Raw genomic sequence first — 21,986 nt, forward strand, 5'->3', positions numbered from 1 at the left:
CTCTACTACCATGAATATTCTCGCACGCAGCAATATTAATTTCTAAAAGTATTTTAAAATTTTATTGATATTTTTAATATTGAAATTGCTAAACTATCTTATTATCCATATTTGTAAACATTTGGTAAACATTCTGCTCGAAATAACTTTTCATTGTTACTGATGATCACCGCACAAAAAAATATAATCATAATACGCTTGAACTCCAAGGTCGAGCTGATAGCAAGGAGACCCGTAAGTTATCTAAATATTAGCCATAAAATTTAATTTAAATGAATATGCAACCCCGCTTGATTATCATGAAGCATAATATTTCTCTTATAAACATGAGCTTCATTTTAAACATCTTTCTTACTGCCTTAAGGAAATTTCTAGTAAAAAAAGTTGAAAAAATTTGTGCTTGAAAAATACTTTAAGAAACAGTAAAAAAATCATCCCAAACGAAACCATATGAACCAATCAATGCTAGTAAACATAACACACCCTTTCTCATTATGAAGAAGATAAATAAACATGTTTCAATCACAACAAATAATGAAATAACTAAAATTTCATTTGGGACAGCTTTTTTGGTGATTCTTAAAACAGTTTTTTTTAGTAAAAACCTTTTATTAAAAACTTTTTTAAGAAACAATTAAAAATCTCAAATAAAGTCAAAGGTTTAATTTTGATCAGCTTTCCTCCTGTTTTTTAAAATAATTTTTTAATACAAAAGTTAAATTTTTTTAACTAAAAAGTCACTTTAAGAAGCAGCAAAATAGCCGTCCCAAACGAAGCCTAAATGAAGTCAAATAAGCCAGAGCAGATTATTGCTTTATGCCATGAAAGAAAGCCGAAAATAAACAGGCAAATTTCCAGCAGATTGGTTACAAAGTTTCATGTCCACGGAAGATTATCACACAGGCCTGATGCGGATATGTGGTCCAATAGTTGAAAAAGATTATTATTTCTCGAAACCATGAAATTTGGGCCACATTTTATCATTTTCATTCCTCATTAAAAAAAAAAAAAAAAAACAGAACCATTCGAAGAATCAATTAATCAAAAAACCGTTCAAGCCCCAAAAAAAAAGACATCCATAGTCAAATAAGTGAGTTGAAACCTTACATAATGGACCTTAGAAATAAGAAGATACAGATCTAGAAGAGGCTTCAGATGGTAAAAAACTAGGAGTTCTTCACAGATTTTTCAGACCAGATAGATCATTTCCTAATTTTTTTTACATGAACACATTTCCATAAGTATCATTCAAACGGACAAACCAGTTAAAGTAATCAGGTAGCCATCCGTATAATTTAAAACCTGTAGCTACCGTAGCCTCCCAGTCCTGAAGATCCATATCCACCAAGCGATGATGCAGAGAGTGAAGATGAGTAGTCCGACCTACCAAGATGAGAATACGAAGATCTCAAGCCTGTATCAAGGCTTCCATAGCTGCTAGGCGCTGGGTCCTTATGTCCGGCAATAAATTCCTGGCCAAAGTTCAAACCATCATTACTTAAAAGCTGGGGATTCCAAAACTGAATGTGGAAAAAAAAAAGGCAATAGAAATGTAAGTATCACCTGGATGAGCTGCTGAGCCATCTGAACTTGCGAGGCGCTGCCTTTAATTTCAACTGTAATTTCGTCGGGTATTCCTCGCGTTTCCTGAACAGTAAGAACCGCCCCGCTGGTGCGCCTTATATATGCTATATTGCCCCCTCCAATACCAATGATGTCCTCTGCATATGATAATGGTATTTGCATTGTCTGTGTCACCTGAAATCCGGAAGTAAAGGATCATGCAAAGAAAATGGAAAGGCATATCAAGAACAGCTTGTAGAAAACTCGAAGGATTATCAATGCAGAATTAGAACAAAATATAGCAAAAAAATATGAAATTAAAAACTTTACTCCCTGTTAACATAATCCAAACTCATCCAAAGTAACTATTTGGTTTTCTATCACATTATCTTAACCTCCAAAATATATTTCATCATTTAAAAAGATATCACATTACTTCAATTAAATAAAAATATTTATTAGATAAATATTTTATTTCATAATAATACAAATAAATCAAAATATCTTTAACTGATTTTCTATTAGAGGATTTGCAATCTTTGTGTATCTATATATCTAACATAGTAACAAAAAAATAAAAAATAAAAATAAAAATAAAAAAAAATAAAAAAAAAAATATCTAACATAGTAACATCTAAACCTTAACATTACTTATGCACCACTTTAATGTCTAAACTATATCAAATCATGTATAATATTAAAAAATAAAAAATATTTACATAACTTATAAATAATAGATTTAAAATATAATTACTATTTGCTCAAAAAATGTATACATATAACCGTTAAATTTTAAGATTTGTGCACTTGATACAAATGCATTTTTACAAGTTTAAAGTAGCGGATCTAACCATCAATTACCCAATGTTAGGGGAATTAAATGCTATAAAGCCAACATATACCATTAAACATTTGAAATCGTATATAACAATTTGAAGCAGTTATCAAAAGAATTTCTTTGGTTTTGTTTGGGGTAACTTGTGTTTTCTGCTTCTATTTTTTATTCTGTTTTATTTTGGCATAAAATAAAACATATCTGTTATCTTAAAAGCATGCTTTTGTTCTTTTATTGAATTTTGAATAAGTTTATTTATGCAGAGATGGTTGTCGACTAGACGAGGCAGTGGAGACAGTGGGCAAGGCGATGATGGTGGCTGCCATACTTGTTTTTAAAACAACTCAGAGTTGTTATGAATGTTTTTAAAAATATCTTGATTTGTTTTTTAAAACAAAAAATAAACAGTTAAAACACATTATACAAATATGATTTTAAAAAACTAAAATAAAAAATAAAAGTGATCCAAAACAAGTCCTATAAATTACAATATCAGATCAACCCAAACAAAAGCAACAGAAAAAAGCATAAAATAGAACACAAACCTGAGTTACTAAAGGACCACCAGTTCGACCCAGGCCTGAACCTGAAGATCTCAACCCAGAGAGAGCGGGATCTTGCCCATATAATGAAAGACTACTGCGCTGAAACTGAGAATCCAACTGAGGTTCGTGATCATGGTACAGAGAACTTCGCTTCACCGGAAGTTCATATTCATTGCCAATCCCAGTTTGGGAAGAATGCATTAAGGACTGTGTCTTGTTACTCCATTCGTCAGGTTCACGATCCTGAACGGCTGGATTTTTCAACTAAAGGTAACAAGGGAAAGTTAACAGCAAAACACATAACAAATATCAGTTAACCATCAGTCATAACACAGCCGAATACCAACTAAGGCTTCGTTTGGGACAGCTTTTTTATTGCTTCTCGAAGCATCTTTCTAGTACAAAAAATTTAATTTTTATGCTAAAAAGCTGCTTCGAAAAGCAGTAAAAAGCTGTTCCAAACAAAGCCTAAATAAAAGTGATATGAGCTTACACTTTTTTCAAATAAAGGAAGTACGCCATGATCAACCAAAAACTTCCGGAGATGCCCCGCAACTGCCTCAAGTGTTTTTAGTACCTTCAGAGTCTCCCCGTGGATATCTACAACTCTCTCATCCCCAGTAGCATAATACGGAAGTTCATCTAGCAAGGAAAAATCATTACAAGAATTCCATGCATGCCGATATATTATTAGTACAAAAACTTGATGACATGAACAGAACGAAAAGGAATTCATGCAGCACCTAGAGTTGTTAACTTTCCATGCTTGGCTGCATTGCAACTAGTAAACCAATTTTGCACCCCTTATTTGCCCAGTTTGGTGCCACGTAGCAGTTAGATTTAATAGCTAAAAAAATAATAATAATGATGCTGGGCATAGGCTATGCAGCACGGACACTTATAAGCACCTCTCATGTCTGTGTAAGATATGGATGCGATTCTAACACCCCCAACATCTCAGAAATTATGTCAAAAGTATTCAAGTAAGAAATTTGACTCCAAGACATACCAAACACTATGGGACATTGGCGGGGCACGCAAAAAATATGGAACTCAAAATCAAATAAATTCAGAACTCAAAATCCAAAACATGCCAATGAACAAATGCTCATATTTCTTATTCTAGTTGACCAAGCCATATGTGATAAGTATCACATCTGCCTCTTCGTTGAGATATATTAAATCTCTACCTCTTCCTTTGAAGACAAAGAGGAACATGCGAGGCCATGCAATCGACTGTGCCCTCGTGTCCCATCTTCATCAAAGCTATATCGTGCCGCCTCCTTTGCTTTGAAGCTGAAGATAATCATGCGAACACGTATGGCCATTTGTGCCCTAACCAGCCATCTCTACCTATTATTCTACAAGAAGCCTTCTTATACACATAGCAAGCACACAACTCTTATGAACCTCCCTCAAGCGCTAGCCAACAACTTGGCGTTACAATGCAAGAAGGTAAGAAATGCATAATTTATTTATTTTTTCCTTCTGCTCGCGACATGTGATATCACTGTTTGAAAAAAATGGAGCTATTACTTAGGGTTAAGCATGTCATTAATCACAATATTCAATTTTCAATTAAATAAATCTTTTCGTGCACTACTTCACTCGTAATGGGTTCATAATAGCAATCTGAAATATCTTCCTTTTGTTAGTATGTGTGAGAAAAAGCTCTTTGATACGCCGTGGAAGAAATATCAACAAGAAAATAGTAGAAAAATGCAAAAATTGGAGGAATTATGGCTGATTTTTTTTATTAATAAATCAACAAGAAACAGGCACAACCAATCTACAATTAGAGAGGCTCTCCTAAATAACCTAAACGCTGCTAGGAAGCCCTCAAAGAAAAAGAACTACAACACTAACCAAATCAAAACATGCATGAAGAAAAATAAACCCTAGACCCCTCAAATAAGCTCTCCAATTGCTTCCAAAACATATTTGTTTCCTTAAAAATTTCCTTCTTTAATTTAAATTCAATTAGAAAATCTTCCCCTTTTTAATTTGAATTCAATTAGAAAATATTTCCCTCTTTACTTTAAATTCAATTAAGAAATTTTTTCCTCTTTAATTTGAATTCAATTAGGACATCTTTCTTTAATTGATCCTCTCCTTAATTCCTCTCCTAACCCACCCCTTCCCCCCCTCACGCGGCTACTGCAGTATCAATACTCACCCCCTCGAAATGCACCTTAACCTCAAGGTGGAAGGATGGAATTGTCTCCTGATCATCTCATATGACTCTTATGTAGCTTCATACTCAGGAAGATCCTTCCATCAACTAGGACTTCTTTTGCTCATGTCGTCCCTTGTCGTGTATCAACGATCACTGTGGATTCAAAAATCACATCCAAGTTCTCTTTCAATGTCGCCGGTAAGATTGGTACACTGGTCATAATTGTCTTCAACTCCTGAAATGCTCGTGTCACTTCCTCCTCCCACTTGAAGTTGATCTTCTTTAATTTCTCTATTAAAAGTCTTACAATGGTGTCGAATCCTTTCACAAACTTCTAATAGTAACTAGTGAGTCCTAAGAACCCCCGCAGCACTCTCAAGTTCTTAGGAAGATGCCAGTCCACCATGGCCTAAATATTAGACTAGTCAGCTAATACCCCTTTCTGAATACTAAATGCCCCAAAAACTCTACCTGCGATTGCCCAAATGTGCACTTCTTCCAATTGGCAAATAGCTAGTGTTCCCTCAAGGTTTCCAGAATGGTTTTCAAGTGTTCAAAGTGTTCTATCTTTGTCCTATTGTATATTAGGATGTCATCAAAGAACATTAAAACAAATATTCTGAGATGTAGCTGGAAAACTCCGTTCATCAGCGACTAGAATGTTAGGGGCATAGTGAGATCAAAATGCATAACCAAGAACTCGCAGTGCCCTTCATGAGTCCTAAAGGCCATCTTATGTACATTTGTTGCCTTCACTCTGATTTGTTGTATCCTAACTTCAAATCGATATCTTAGAGAAGATCACTGTTCCAAATAACTCATCCAAGAGTTCATCATTCACTTGAATGGAAAACTTGTCTAACATTATTTCCTCATTAAGAGCCATATAATTCACACAGAACCTCCAACTGTCATCTTTCTTCTTCACCAATAAGACTGGGCAAGAGAAACGACTCACACTAGGCCTTATAACCCTTGCTTTCATCATCTCCCTGATCAACCTCTCTATTTCATCTTTTTTGATATGTGGGTAATGGTAAAGTCTAACAGTTAAAGGAGAGGTCTCCTATTTTAGGTTAATAGCGTACATGTGCTCTATTAATGGTGGTAACCCAACCGGAGGTTGAAATACATTCGAATATTGTTGTAGAATTTGCTCAACCTCAACTGGAATTTCCCTTGCCTCCTGTTATTAGACCCTCTATATGCTATGTAATTCCACCAAATACCCCAAACCTCTACTCTGGATCATCCAGAGCATGGTCTTCAATAATAATGTGGTCTTACACAACCTAGCATCCCCTTGAAACACTACCTTCTTCCCCACTACTTCGATTTCCATGGTTAAGGATTTCCAGTTCACCTTTATATCCCCCATAGTTTGCAGCCACTTCATCCAAGAAACACATATGTGCTTCCCAAGTCCATGTGAAGGAAGTCTTCCACCACCAAAATTTCATGTAAGGTTGTCATCACTCCTTTGCATATCCTGGAACTCCTCTCTATCTTGCTCGTCCCCATCATCACCCCACAACCACCATTTTTTACCAACTTCAATCTCAATCCGTCCAGAACCCAATTCGAGATAAAGTTATGTGTGGCTTCACTATCCACTAGCACCACCACTGACTGCTCTCTGAATTGTGATTTGGAGAAAATCCCACCACAGAGTTCAGGGATGCTTCTGTCACATCTAAATGTAATTGTTCTATTTCCTCTGTGATTTCCTCCAGCTCATCCCCGCTCTCCTCTTCCCCTCCTGGACCAGCAAGACCTGAATGGCTCATCACACCTGAAGCATAACCCTTTCGCTCCCCTATCTTGTACCTCTGCTTCTGTGAGACGCTTCAAATTACCTCCAGGACGAACTCCAGTGCTTTTCTCCCTTCGTGCTTCCCTTTGAAACGACATCGTCTAGGTCCTCAGTACTAGTGTTGTAGAGGTATTTTTGAAATCCCTCCCATGGTATTGCTTCAACCAGACATTTCTCTCCGATGTTTTGCTTCCACCCTTTGTGCTAGTTCCATGGTCTCCCTCAACCCCCTAGGTCTCGACATTGAACACCCTAAGCTATGCATGTTTATTCTCCTTAAGGCCCTTCATGAAATTCCCCTCCAAGCCTTCCTCAGAAATTCCCCTCAGCCTACCCGACAATAGCTCAAATTTCTCCTGGTACTCCTGATTATTCCCTCCTAAGTTAAGGTATAAAACTGCTCGTGGAGCTCTCCATCCTGGATGCGGTGAAAACGTTCCACAATCCTTAAATTCTACCCAAACATAGATCGGATACCTAGTTTACTTCATTATACGTTTACCTTAAAATCGGACATAAAACGGTTGAATATTGCCTCAAATGGTTGTTTTCTTCAACAATTAAGGATTAACTATCTGCTATAGCCCTTTATTATCATTATTTTTGCTCTCATGAAATTCAAGGTTAACTTATAAACTCTTAATTTTTTTAACTTTTTTTAGATAATAACTTCTAAAATGTGTATTGTGTGAATGGTAACAATCCCATAGAGCATGAGATAAAATATTTATGAGTATATGCTACCAAATTAGACAGTGGGAGCAATTGCATTTGAGGCAATGTAGACTTTTAATATCATTTTTTAACCGGGTTTATTTATCTTTTATTAGTCATGTTTATTTTTCTTTTGTCATTATAAATTTTCTTTTATGATAATATACTTCAATTTGTGATGCCTTTATTAAAATAATAATAAAATTATATATCTTATATTAATAATTTATAAATATAACATTGATTCCATGAGGAGTAAAGTCTTATTTTTTATAGTTATATCATGTCAATGCGTTCGTATTATGTTGTGTATATGTCCCCGTGTCCATGTTTCATAGGATGAAGGTAATGAAACATTGTTATATTATATGAAAGCAAAAAAGATTAACCAATCTAAATATAAGATATGCTAGTATGGGTTTCATCTGTGATGTTCCCGAAGACTTTATAATCAATCTTAAAAAACCATGAATGAAAGTGCCATTAAATATTTAGGAAATATAATTAGTTTGGAAAAAGTATATATCATCTTGAATGCTATGTGCATATTTCGTTTCATTAGTTCTTTGATAATTAGCAGAGATGAGGATGCTCAGGTGGCTAAGTGGCTTTACCCTCAGAGATAGGATACGAAATGAGCATATACGTGAAAAGGTTGGAGTAGCTCCAGTAGAAGATAAGATTAGAGAGAGTCGCCTTAGATGGTTTGGTCACATAAAAAGGCGGTCTTCCGATGACCCGGTTAGGAGAGTAGAGGTATTAGATTTGACTTGTGTTAAGAAAGGTAGGGGTAGACCTAAAAAGACTTGGTTAGAAAATATTAGGAATGACCTTTATTTATTAGATTTAAACAAGAATTTGACTTTTAATAGGACACAATGGAGAAAAAGGATTCATGTAGCTGACCCCACGTAGTGGGATAAAGGCTTGATATTGTTGTTGTTAGTTAGTTCTTTGATAATTAGCCTCTCATCATTAAAATCACCCCAAAAAATGAAGTCAATAGAATCCAGATTGAAAATTTACAAATAATTCAAAAAAAAAAAGTGACAATGATAAAAGTTATGTGGATAAAGTGCATGAACTTCACACAAATTCATGTTCGCAATCACGTAATCTGATTCAACTAATCATTCAGAAACAACACATTTTGACAAGAAATGAAGAAAGAAAACAAATCCCAACTATCACACCTATAAACAAAATAGGTATATAGCAGTGATTAACTTCATAAACAGTAATAAGATTTCAAATAAATCAATAAGCCATACAAATTCAGATGAAGTTCCATCACAAAATTATCCATACGGCCATGTGCCAAGTGGCAGGTAAGTTTTAAATAGCCATGATACTAATGCCCACACATATAAGACAAATACTTAAAAAACATGAATGCTTGCAGGTTCTGATGTTTCTCCCTAGCTAAATAAAAGCTGAGAAGGGCATCCAATTCTTATTGTCAGAAAGAAAAAAAATTTAAAGGAAACTTATCAATTCATCCATTTTAAAGATATATTTGAAACTGACATTATTCTTACAAATACTAAATGTGAAACACACTTTAATCCTAAAGAAGAGTTTCTATTTTCCACAATGTTTCACAACGTAACTATAAATTCCTGCATCAGCAAGTCCCTCAAATTCTCAGAAGAAACATAGGCATGCATGTTAAATATTTTAGACGCTAAATGTGAAATGGGGAACAATAAAATTTAAAAAGAAAACATTAAAGGATAATAACTAGGAACAGCATCAATTTTTCAAAGCTATTGCAACCTTAATGTCAATAATAAAAATTTCTTAAAGTACCTCCGGATAGAACTCGTATGGTTGCACCAGTACTCTCCTGAATTGATTTGATCATTACACCCTGCTTTCCAATTAAATTAATAGCTTGTGGAGATGACACCAATAATCGAACCGAGCAAGTTGTAGAAGCATCATCAGCACTCTCTCCGGTCCCATCTAATAATCCGTTGATGCGTTTAAAAACTCTAAGAACTGCATCCATTGCGGGTGATAATTCTGAATCTGGTTCTTCCTTAGCAGATATTAGAACCTGATTAAAAATAAATAAAAATAATCTGTGATTACAAATTGTTAGACTACTTCCTCTGATCATGCACTGTTGTTTTAGTGATAAGAACAAGCACATAAAAAATTGTGAGATTTGGCAATCAATCAAAAGCTCAAACATTCAAACTTCTTCAAAACAAATGCTCAAAGATTTAACTATTAATTGAGAGGATAACATGACATTAATAAGACATACCACTCTCATAACATAAAAAATCCAACAATATTTTACAAAATCTTCTGCAATCAAATGGTTTTTTGTAACATGAATAAGCATTGGACTAAAGATGTGAGAGATGTGCCATTTTAGTAAAATATAAAGGCTATTTGGTTTAATGAAAAAGGAATGCCGATTAAAAATAATACAATGTAAAGTAATGTTCGAAAATACTTTTTAATTGTTTGGTCGAGTAGACTATAAATGCAGGAGTTTACTTCTTTTTGTTTAATTTGAAGTAACGAAATGCAAAGTACGAATTTGGAAAAATAACTAATCGAAGGTGACTAATTGTGAGAAAAGGGGTGACAATGGGCAGGTGATAGAAGAGATGGGCAGGGGTGGGCAGCAAGCAACTGCGGTGGTAGCACTGTAGCTGGCGACAGGTGTTAGTGGCAACGAGCCACGATGATGATAGCAACCGATAGTGGCAACGAGCCACGATGATGATAGCAACCGATGAAGACAAGGGCATGGACAGGCGACAAACGGCAGGTGGTGGCTGGCGTCACATTTGCCATAGTTGTGTACTCAGAGTTCGCTCAAAATGTGTGATTTTCAAATAAATTCAAAATGAACTAGATTGTGTATTCCAAACTCACTCCCAAAATACATTATATTTAAAATGCAGCCAACCAAATGCCTGAATTTACAAAAGCTCTAAGCTTTTTTACACTCAAAGTGCTACCAATCAAACAACCACATGGTCAACCGAAATAATAAGTACAACAGGCTCTAGTAATTAGACAATTGTTATCTAAACAAAAGCTCCTAATAGAACCATTGGAACAAATTATAACCATTGAAATTAAATTGCAATCAATCATATAAAACAAAGTACTTCTGAACGAGCAAATTGAGTAAATATTATAAATTATTCACAGGATATGTATGCATATATCATTTTTTTTCATTCATTGGCCATGCATGTGGCAAACTCCAGCTACTAACTTCATGTGAATAAGTACAACAATCAGGGTGGGCAAGTGGATGAAGGGATTTTAAATGTTCGTTTCTATTTTCTACACATCAAGAATAGCAAGTTTTCATTATATAGGAAACAAAAGTTTATTTTACAATAGAATGTTAATCCAAACTCAGAGTACACATATTCTGCCCAATACAACAGCCATCCACCTCTCCTGTAAGCGCTACTGAAGGATTTAAACCAGTTATAAATAAATTTGGTAGATAGTTGAAGCATATATAAGAAGCCCCTTTCATACAAATTATACACCCTATTTTGAAATTGTTGTGCTACTTTTAATCCCCCGCCTCAAAAAAGCAAAAAACAATTTAAAGGTTGAAATAAATTAAAGAGTGGTAAACAAATAATAAATCAACGCATGACTAATACATTTATTTTAAAATCTTAACTTATTTTGCATTCTCTAAAATTCTAACCATGAGTCAATCAAGAAGAGTGAATGCATTCATCATCATACATCTTATCTCAACTACTTGATACTAGCTTTATGAATTTCATCCACCATTCATTAGTCATGCCTTCAGTGCTAACTCCGATATCTAACTTTTTTCATTCTAATCCTTCCAAACAATTTTTTTATATTTATTGACTTGGTGCATGATGTATCTCTTTTATTTATTTCCAAATCATCTACCGTCTATTTTTCAAAACCTTATTTTTAACAAATTCTTCTCCAGCTAGCTCTCAAATATAATCATTTTACTTGATCAATCCTTCCTAATTTAACCACACATGTTTCTTAGCATTTTTATATCTTTCAAACTCTACTTGTCTACTTAGACTCATGACTCATATAATATAATAGGTTTAATTGAAATTCTATAGACTTAACTTTAAGCCTTCAAGATATTTCTATTCCTAGGGTGCTCAAGAGGCACCTCATCCACTTCAATTATCCAACCTTAACTCTATAACCCAAATATTCATCTTGAATTTTTTCAACATGATATATTCACCTTTTTTCTAACAAATAATAACTAAGCAGATGAGGAATGGATATGTCTATAAGTTGTTAATATATCTAGTTTTTTCTAAAATTCCACATATCTAAGACTATCAAAGCAAAGTTTGAATGCATTCATCGTCATATACCTAATCCCAACTATTTGGCACTGGCGTTATGAATTTTATTCTCCATTCATTACTTTGCCTTAGGTGCTAACTATAATTTAAGTTAATCTTTTTGCCATATTACCTTTGATCTACTTCTTTTCTTTCTAATCTTTTCAAATTAAATTTCAATAGCTATCATATTGATGCATTATAAACCTTCTTTATGCCCAAACCAAAAATGTATAATGTATTATTTTGCATAACTTTATCTTCTATAGATGCTTCTTGGATTCTCCCACTAACATAATCACTCAATCAATCCTTCAAAAATTTACTACACATCCAGGGGCAAAACCAGGCATAATTTTTAGGGGAAGCAAACTTATAAATAACTGTTGGCATATATGTCGGGAGTCCAAGGGGGCAGCGTCCCCTGACGGGGTTCGAATTTTGATTTACTATTTCTCTTTGTATTTGGTTCATCATTCCCTAACAATAACACATCTACACAATGTATTTAATTATATTGGAGGCAATTGCCTAAAGACCATAGTATTTTAATATTTTTACGGGGGGCAATTGCCTAAATACCCTTGTAATAAAGACAAAAAAAATAGATTTAAGGGAGACAAATTACCTAAATAATCCAAAAAAAAAAAAAAAAAAAAAAAAAAAATTCGGGGGGAAAAATCCCCCCCCCCCCCCGCCTCCAAAGGGTTCCGCCTCTGTACACATCGCTCTTAGCATTTGTTGGGAGAGATTAATGAATGAATGAATATTATAAAAATTCTTGCACTTGTGTGTTTTGAGAGAGTTTGAGAGTTCTTTGAGAGAGCTTTGGAGAAATCCCTAGGGAGGGAAAACGGATCACCCACCAACCTTGGAGACGACCGGGTTCGTGATTTGTTTTATCATTTTTTTTTTCCTTTCAATCTCCTTTCCTCCTAGCCGCCGGATTCCCTAGCCAACCCCACCACACCCGCCGGCTCCCCACTCCACGACAAGCTCTCCTCCGGTCAACATCCCTTTTCCCACCCCATCTAGCCGTCGACCACTCAAGGAGGCTCTTCCCTTGCTTGGTTAATTCATTCAATCCCCACCCCCACCTAACCCTAACCCTAACCTTAGTCCAAGCCGCCGACCATCCCTCCCAATTTCCTTTTGCCTCCAAATTTCAAAAGCCTTTCATTACTTTCCTTTTCCATCAAACTTAATTTGGAAAGTCTTGATTTCAATTTTTTCAATCTAATTTGAATTTTGAAAACTTCCCAATTTTAGAATCTTATTTTAGGAAAGTTTTAAAATTAAATCTTATTTGAATTCAAATCAAATTAGATTTAATTAAATCCTTCCTAACTTCAAGTACCAAAACCAGAAACCCCAAATCCCTTCCAACGATTCCCTCCCTCATCTTGCACCCACCGGCCCCCCTACCTCCAATTTCCTTGATTTCAACCCAAATCTACTCTCCAATTAATCCCCTAAGATTCTTAGCCTTAGCCTCTTCCCCCAAACCTTCATCTTCATGGTTTACCTATGTTTCCTGAAGCTGTGATGTGCAATCCTCATCTCTGGAAAAGATGTGTCTGCTGTCCAAGAAGCCCAGCCCACTCCACCCCTATCCAGAGGAATATCGGTTGCTGTCCAGAACTGATTTCTGGATTCTGGACAGATTCTACCTGCTGTCCTAAAGTTTAGACACAGTAAACTGCTGTCCTGCATATCAAGAATCGACTTCCTGCTGTACTGAGCGTTCCCAACCCCAGCCCAGCTGCTCCAGCCGAAGAATTTCACTGTCCAGGAGTCTCATCCGCGGGTATTTACTACTTCCCACCGAATCAATACTTCTTTAAGACTCACTTTAGTTTGTGGAAATTGATCAAGTCATGTAAATTGTTTTAACTTAACCGCCAAGCCTAGTAATCGTAGAGAGTTGATTAATGGACTTGTTTCATAGTGACTATTCTTATTGTTAATCCAGGGATTTTAGTTGAACATTGATAGGAAATACTTGAGTTCGCAAGTAACCCTAAGGTAATACTTGAGTTCGCAAGCAATCCTAACCCAAATCGGAGATCCAACAGCGACAAAGTTGCTGTCCAGAACAGAGAGATAACCAAGAAAAAGACTTGTATTCCAATAAACGATGAATAAAACATTAAAGATACAATTGATCCTCAATTCGAGAGGAGGATCGATCTCTCCCAAATCTCTAGACGCCGCTAGAGCCCAAAGAAACATAAATCTACGAGATCTCAAATTTCAGCCAAATTCAAGATACTCAAACCCTAGAAAAATCAACTATTTAATGCATACAAATCAAAAGGAATTCCCTAAACAGTCCCTACAATCAATTTCCCTCCTAAAATCCATTCAAAAACCTTCCTATTCGGCCCTGTTTGATCCCGGCGGGCGTGCGGGAGGCAGAACTTCAGCCTCGTGTAGCTGGGCCGGTCCCGCATGGACCGAATGGACCGGTCCATTGGACCGATCTAACAATACTCCCCTCTCAAAAATCCACCTTATCCTCAAGGTGGAGATATGCTCGTGTTCCGGTGGAGGTGGCCATCCTTGAAGTGACTGAAAATCCTTATTGTATTGCGGAACCAAGAGCTGCACGAAACGAGAAACATCCCCTCCCTCCTCCATCCTGATCAAATTCAGCTTGTGTAGTCCCACCAGATAATCTTCCCTCACCTCTTGCATATCCCTGACCATGGTCTTAAGTGATGTCATGGCCTCTGTTTAAAATTGCGCAATAAGAGGCGCGCCTCGGCGCAATTTGACCCAAAACCGTCTCGAGGCTTACGCAATTCCTCTCCTAGCAGAGGCGTACGCCTCACTTGGACTGAGGCGCGCCTCAGAGGCGCAATTGCGCAATTCTAGCTGAGGCGTACGCCTCAAATATATGCTTAGTACTGCTCAGTATATGCTCGGTACCGCTCAGTATATGCTCGGTATAGCTAGGTATTTGCTCGGTACTGCTAGGTACATGCTCGGTACCGCTCAGTATATGCTCGGTACAGCTGGGTATTTGCTCGGTACAGCTAGGTACATGCTCGGTACTACTCAGTACTGCTAGGTACATGCTCGGTACTACTAAGGAACATGCTCGGTACCACTCGATATCTTCCCATAAAACAACTTACGAACTTCAAAAACAAACAGGTCGAACCCCGCCAGGGGGCAGCGCCCCCTTGGACCCCCGGCAGTCCGGCATATTGCTCTATTCATCATCTTTACTAATAGTTGTTAGTGTTAGTCTATTTGTTCATGAGTGCATGCTTTGATTGGAAGACATTGGACTATATAGGAGAGGAGGAAGGGGTGAGAAGATTCCCTTAAAGACCCATTTAGTGATGGGACATGATTGGATTATATATATTCTTTCTTAATTGTACTTTGGGAGTTTTGATAGACTAATATTTTGTGGTTTTGTACTTTGGGACATGATTTTATTGCATTTATTTTCTTACTTTCCCCTAATTTTAATTGTCATTTAGATGTTTTTATTGTATGATAGAATCTTACTATTTTTTACTTGCTAAAACCCTTAAATTCTCATTTACGCAATTCTTCGTCGATGAGGCTTACGCCTCACACCGCCTCGAGGCTTACGCCTCGCCTCACGGACGAAAAACGCCTCGAGGCTTATATCTCTAGACGCCGCTAAAGCCCAAAGAAAACCTAAATCTAAGAGATCTCAAATTTCAGTCAAATTCAAGATACTCAAACCCTAGAAAAATCAACTATTTAATGCATACAAATCAAAAAGGAATTCCCTAAACAGTCCCTACAATCAATTTCCCTCCTAAAATCCATTCAAAAACCTTCATATTCGGCCCTGTTTGACCTCGGCAGGCGTGCGGGGGGCGAAACTTCCGCCTCGCGTAGCTGGGCCGGTCCCGCGTGGACCGGTCCATTGGACCGGTCTAACAAACATCTTCCATGCAAATGTTGCTTGATTAATTGATTATTGTGGTGACTCTAATTCTAGCTACGCGACTTGGCCTAAACTTGTTTGACCGCTCATTGTGTTTTATTTTGTCGTTTAAATCCAACATAAAGTTATAATTAACTTGCTCTTGGAATAAAGGCGTGCAAGATCCTCATTTCCATTTCTTTTAAATTATGTCCTGCATGGCTGCATCAATTAGATTTCCAATATCTCACCTTCTTTTCCAACCCGCTCATCACCATGTGAGTGGAAGAGAACTAGATGTGCCCATCCTTGAGGGTTCAGAATGAGAAGTAATGGCAAAAGAAGATGTTGGTCTAAGCGATTTTCGGCGTCCTCATGTGTGAAATCGGGGTGACTGCTCACACATAAGTTTGGCATGATAAAAGAGAAGAGTGCATAGAAATTCAGTACGTCAATGATCTTCGGGCACAGAGGGTGTCGTAGCCCTAACCTGAATTGGTCAAAATAAAAGCACAATTGTCGTTATGAAAAGTGCCGGGGAACTCACCTTCATTATGGACTCACATGGTGCAGTTTTTGTCCTTGAAGCAGTGGCACAATAAAGTCATGCCAATGAATACTAGAGTGGAGGTAGATGCTTGAGTATACTTAGCAACTACAAAAGCTTGTAAAACTGCATCAAAGTCATCGTTTCAAGAACACAACACTTGCGCCCATAAAGAGAAAAGAAGTGAGTCAAGCGATAAAAATAGAATGATGAGTAAATAAAGAGCACGGAGGTGTCAAAGAAGGCCGAAGGGGTCTTTATAGAAAGATGATGGAATTCTTGAGGCAAATGTCACATTTAATATAAACGATCAAAACTTAAATCAAATCTCATATCATCATGACAAAGAACCTATTTGCATTCCAAAACAATAAATATGGCAATTCCATGTGTTAAGTGACTGAAAGAAACTCCTCACACACAAACGTGTAAATTATATGAACTTGACATAGTAAATGTACAAAACACTACGTTCATAGCAAGTGGTCAATATTTAGAACAAAAGCAAACGAATTTATTCTTAAGTGCATTTATACATGACCAATTTCGCCTCTACTCATTGTTAAGAAAAAAAGAGTAAAATAAAGTCTAGTAACAATTGGGAAAATAGTTCCACTTTTAACCAACTATCGGAGGATGAACTTGTCCCCAGTCAAAATTGAGTCAGCATATAAGACTTCATGAATTGGTGAGCAAACTTCTCAAGGAATGAAATCAACAATCTCATCAAGAGCAACAAAGGAACATGTCTTTTGCCCCAAGTAAATGAGCCTCTTTCTCTCCTTCCTCCCCTCTTCAGCATTTCCTAAACATCGGCGAGCTGATCATCAAAGGTGTGCATTCGATCCCACATGGAGGATAAAAAATACTTCAATTTAGTGACAGCGGTACCCTCACCCTCCAGTAGGCAAGATAAAGTAGGGTCGCAATTATCAAAAGCTATTGGATGAGTGAGTCTTGAACGTGATCTTTTGGGGCATGATCATAAAGGAATTTGCTCTCAGTATAACCATTAGCCCCACCAAAGTTGATCTCTCCAAAAATCCCTGCAACCTACTCCCCCTTGTTATTTCTAGGTTGTCTAGCTAAAATGGTTCCTATTTTATTTAGCCAAAGGTCAGATGGTGGAAACTCCTTACTTGAAAAACTATCAAGAGAAATCTTCACAAATAGTCATCATAAATATTTTGCCTAAAGACAGGAATCAAAGGCCAAGCCAGTAAAAACTATGGACTTCAACTATATTGCTCAATCACCTAAGAGCTCACTCATAGTGAGATGTATCATAAGTACACTCAAGATGTGCAATTTAGAATTCGCTGAGATAGTTCCCTTTTTCTATTTTACCTCTAAGAACAACTTATTGTTGCTTAATTCTCTCCAATAAAGCATTAAGAACATTCATCAGCCCATTCTACAAGTAAAAAAAAATGCTTATAAACTAAAATTTTTCAATAATCTTCACTTTAATTTAACCAATGTGAGACTAATTGATTCAAAACTACTAAGTGGGCTACTCCACGCACCATGGGAGTATGCCCTTGCCTTGCTTGGTCTAACTTTCATTTATCTATTCTTCCTCATCTCAGCAAGCTAACTTGACCTTTTCCCTTCATCCTCCACTCAAACTACTTTTTAATGCAAAAAGGCTCAGGGAAACTCATGATTATCAATGTTCACCACCTTCAGCAAGGAGATACCAATTCCTATGCAAATTGAGATGGAGGGTCAAGGAAAAAAGTGAAACAAGAGAAAAGAGCAAGCCTAAAGGGGAGAAATGTTGTCCCTATTTATAGATTTTTGTGGCCATCAAAGTACAAAGCAATCAAACAAACACTATTATTAAATACATAAATGGGACCTCATCACCAAAGCAGGAATAAAATAGAATAATAAAAAATATAACTTTCTTTTTACTGATCAATAAAAATAATAAATACTTTACTTAAATTTCCTATTCTTTTTGCAAGTTACTATCCAAATAAATAAGAGAATCAAGAAACTAAACACATACCCTATGATGCAACCAAAATTTTTGAAAGTTAAGGTTGCAAAAGCTAAACATCTTCCTTTCGAAATGACAACAATTAACACACTAAATAAGACACAAAACCTGACAATAACAAATAAAAAGGACACAACATGAAACACATGCAACGACACCTTACAACTTGTAATAGAAAAGGTTAAAACACCTTACAATGACTCAACACAACTTTTATATTTTTTTAGAGAAGAATGATACAATGGAATGATAACTTGCGGTGAGAATAAATAGAAAAGAAGCCCGAGACGAAGTTATAGAGAGGAGAAGAGAAAGGGGTACATAGCTCACAAGCTATCAAAGAAGAACCCTCAAGTTTTCTTTCCAAAAAATCGTCACATAACCTCTTTAAAAACTGCCCAAAACTCTCCTTTAAATAGGATAGAAGCAACCCAAAGGTCACCCAAACAGCCAACCAAAAAAGGTAGAGGAAAAAGGTAGCATTTAAGGCTCCCAGAAATTGAACCACCACAACCAAGAACCAGGACAGAAACAGGAACCGAGGGACCCAGGCAAAGGAACCGAACAGCCAAGCAGGGAGCAGGAACCGAACAACCCAAAGCAAGGGGAACTGGGACAGCAGAGAGCAGAAACCGAACAGCCCAAAGCAAGGGGAATCGGGACAGCATGGAGCAGGAACCGAATAGCCCAAAGCAAAGGGGTTACGACTTGCTTACATCACTCTAATATGCAAATTCACATGAATTAAGGAGATTACGTGAACTTTTCGAAAGATCAAGATGGCAAAATAGCCACATGCCCTAACCTGAGGGCATTTTCCTTGGCCAAAGGAATCATTCGCCTGAGCAATACAAGAGACTCACCTCATGAGAAAATAGAAAATTACAAAAATGCCCCTTGTGTCACAACACTCAAATAAATTAACCTAGGGGTAAAATAGAAAATAACATAAAATAGAAACTAAAATGCATAAAATAATTCATAAATGACAACTTAAATTAGAGCCGTTGATTTACGACGCCTCCTGTGATAGATGCGCCAGATTTTCGTGCCGATGTCTGCATCACCCTATCTATCCAGAGAAGGAAATTTTTTCTATTCAGTTAGCAATTATACCCATACTCCCATATGAGATAGTTGTACATATGTCCTTGACAAAATATTATCCACATGTATGTGATAGTCATATCATGTGTTTTTTTTAATCACTTTATATTGACTTAAGTGTAATTTATCTTGTAGCACCTAAAACAATATAAATATGGGATCAAAGGCCATTTTCACACAAAGTAATTTCTACAACTGCTTTTATCTTTTTTTACGATGGCAACAGAAATTTTCGAGCTTCTCTCTCAAGAACTCCTCTTATCTCTCTTTCTTTCTCTCACCATCCTTCTCTTTGTTGAAACCTGGCAATTCTTGTTAGTAGAGTTCGAGTGTCACCCATGGACATCAACAACAAGGGCATAAAATTAATATTCCAGTTCATGTTTGATTCCAGATACATTGCTCACACAGCCATAGCATGTATATTAGGTCTTAACAATGTAAATGTAAAAAATGCGAACCACTTTAAGAAGGGAACAGCCAAATGATTTGGCTCTTTGAGTTTGAAAACCAACCAGCCGAACAGCTCATCTGAAATCTTCAACTCAGAGGTAAACAAAGATCCGTTACTCAACAGAAAGAAACAAAAGAAACGTGAATCTGGCCTATTAATGAAATGAAAAAGCACGAACATTGCAGATAAAGAAACCCTTAAATCTGAAAAATAGGAATAAGCATCTAAGAGAGAACTCACAATGCGATCGTTGGTCCCGATGGCCCCTTCAAGAATGCGAACACGAGCGCGCGTTTCCTCGCAGAGTTTCTTGATAAGCTCTCCTTTTCGCCCAATGATACTCCCAACCTTAAGCACCGGCACAATAAGCCTGAATACGCTGTCGCCGGGCCATCCCGGCCATTTCTTCGTATCCTCATCAGCACTCTCGGCTGCCAAAGCTGCATCAACGACGTTGTCCAGTTCTTCAGCCTCCATCAGATCCTCCTCGTCCTCGTCGTGCTGCTCGGAGATGAATTCGTCCTTGACCTCCGATGTGCCGTTCAAAGTGTTGGCCGCCGCCATGGATGGAGTGAGCTTGGACAAGTTAGGGTTTTGGAGAAGCGCAAGGGTTTGCGGTATGCGGTGAAAAAGGGCCAATTGAAAAGAACGATTCGGCTGAGCTCGTTATAATGTCGCTGGCGATTGATTTGACGATTCGTACGTGGTTAGATATATATACGTGGCAGTCACGTATGTTGGACCATAGAAATTATTATGTGCGGTTACTTAGGCTTCTTTTGGGACGGCTTTCTTTCTGCTTCTTAAAGCGGCTTTTTAGTACAAAAATTTAATTTTTGTACTAAAAAGCCGCTTTAAGAAGCAGGAAGAAAGTTGTCTCAAACAAAGCCTTAATCTCTTTCGAATTCAAATCAAGGACGATCATGCCACCATTTTTTGTACCGATGTTATGTATATGTCAGGTAATATGACGCATGCTGATTTTCCTCTGAATTATCCAATAACCTCACCAAATAATTTCTTCCAAAATTGTCTAGATTTTGGGTCGAGTGCTTTTTGTTAGCTCATTATATCTCAATTGTACACATGGACCTATCATCACTATTTCTTGTTTCTTTATCACTATATATTAACCTAGTTTGTAATAGAATTGATCTATCTAATACACAGCATTTATTTTTCCTCTGCTCTGTTCTCTCGTGTCCGTCTCGGTTCCCCTCTTCTTCCCTCTTTTCTCATATGGTATCAAAGCTATAATGGCGGATCAAGATTCTGCAGCTTCTAGCCAAACCACTTCGGATCTCTCTAATGCCCTCTCTGAATTATTGTTCTCACCCCTGTAAAATTCCTCATATCAAACTTGAAGAATCTTGTTCCCACCCAGCTCACCGCCGACACATACTATATATGGCGCCTTCAACTTCTACAGCACTTCTCTGTCAATGGCTTTGTCGGACACCTCACCGGAGCCATCTCTTGTCCCACCGATCAAACCAGCAATTACTACAAACTTTGTATCTTATTGATCAAAATCTCATTTCTGCTCTTCTTTCCACTATATCCACCGCGATTTTGCCCTACGTTCAACCTTTATCCACGACTCATGATATATGGACCGTTCTTGACCGCCGTCTACAACCGAAAAATCGCTCACGAGTCATTTAAATGAAGAATGAGTTTCACAATATTCAAATGCGAGATCGATCCATGCAGCAATACCTCACTCAAATCAAGACTCTCGTTGATCAAGCCACGGCTACCGGCTCTACGATCGACATCGAAGACATCGTCATCTACATCCTCAACGGACTCCCTTCCTCCTACAATGCCTTCACAACTGCCATTCGCATGGCTCAGTATCCCATTAATCTTGACATCTTGTATTCCCTCCTCTGCAGCGAGGAAATTAACCTTCACAATCAGCAATTGAAAGACTCCATCACACCTTCGGACCAAACTGCACTATACACG

At 37.1% G+C, this 21,986-nt stretch overlaps 1 protein-coding gene across 1 annotated transcript; it reads right to left on the minus strand.

The window, feature by feature from the left end:
* Window positions 1–1,037: 1,037 nt before the first annotated feature.
* LOC110105244 (RNA-binding KH domain-containing protein PEPPER) lies at window positions 1,038–20,690 on the minus strand. The gene is made up of 6 exons (XM_020834646.2): window positions 20,256–20,690; window positions 9,456–9,705; window positions 3,437–3,585; window positions 2,944–3,207; window positions 1,564–1,758; window positions 1,038–1,472 (listed from the first exon to the last, which is right to left on the minus strand). The coding sequence occupies exons 1-6, from the start codon at window positions 20,577–20,579 to the stop codon at window positions 1,296–1,298; spliced, it is 1,359 nt and encodes a 452-aa protein (XP_020690305.1). The 5' UTR covers window positions 20,580–20,690; the 3' UTR covers window positions 1,038–1,295.
* Window positions 20,691–21,986: the final 1,296 nt, after the last annotated feature.

This window comes from Dendrobium catenatum, unplaced genomic scaffold (assembly GCF_001605985.2).
Source record: "Dendrobium catenatum unplaced genomic scaffold, ASM160598v2 fragScaff_scaffold_414, whole genome shotgun sequence".
NCBI classification, from domain to species: Eukaryota; Viridiplantae; Streptophyta; class Magnoliopsida; order Asparagales; family Orchidaceae; genus Dendrobium; species Dendrobium catenatum.

Coding starts and splice junctions, on each gene's coding strand:
- LOC110105244 (XM_020834646.2), bottom strand. CDS start 20,579: ATGGCGGCGGCCAACACTTTGAACGGCACATCGGAGGTCAAGGACGAA. Junction 1,759..2,943: donor GTGGTCCTTTAGTAACTCAG/GTTTGTGTTCTA, acceptor TCCGGATTTCAG/GTGACACAGACAATGCAAAT. Junction 1,473..1,563: donor TGGCTCAGCAGCTCATCCAG/GTGATACTTACA, acceptor AACTTTGGCCAG/GAATTTATTGCCGGACATAA.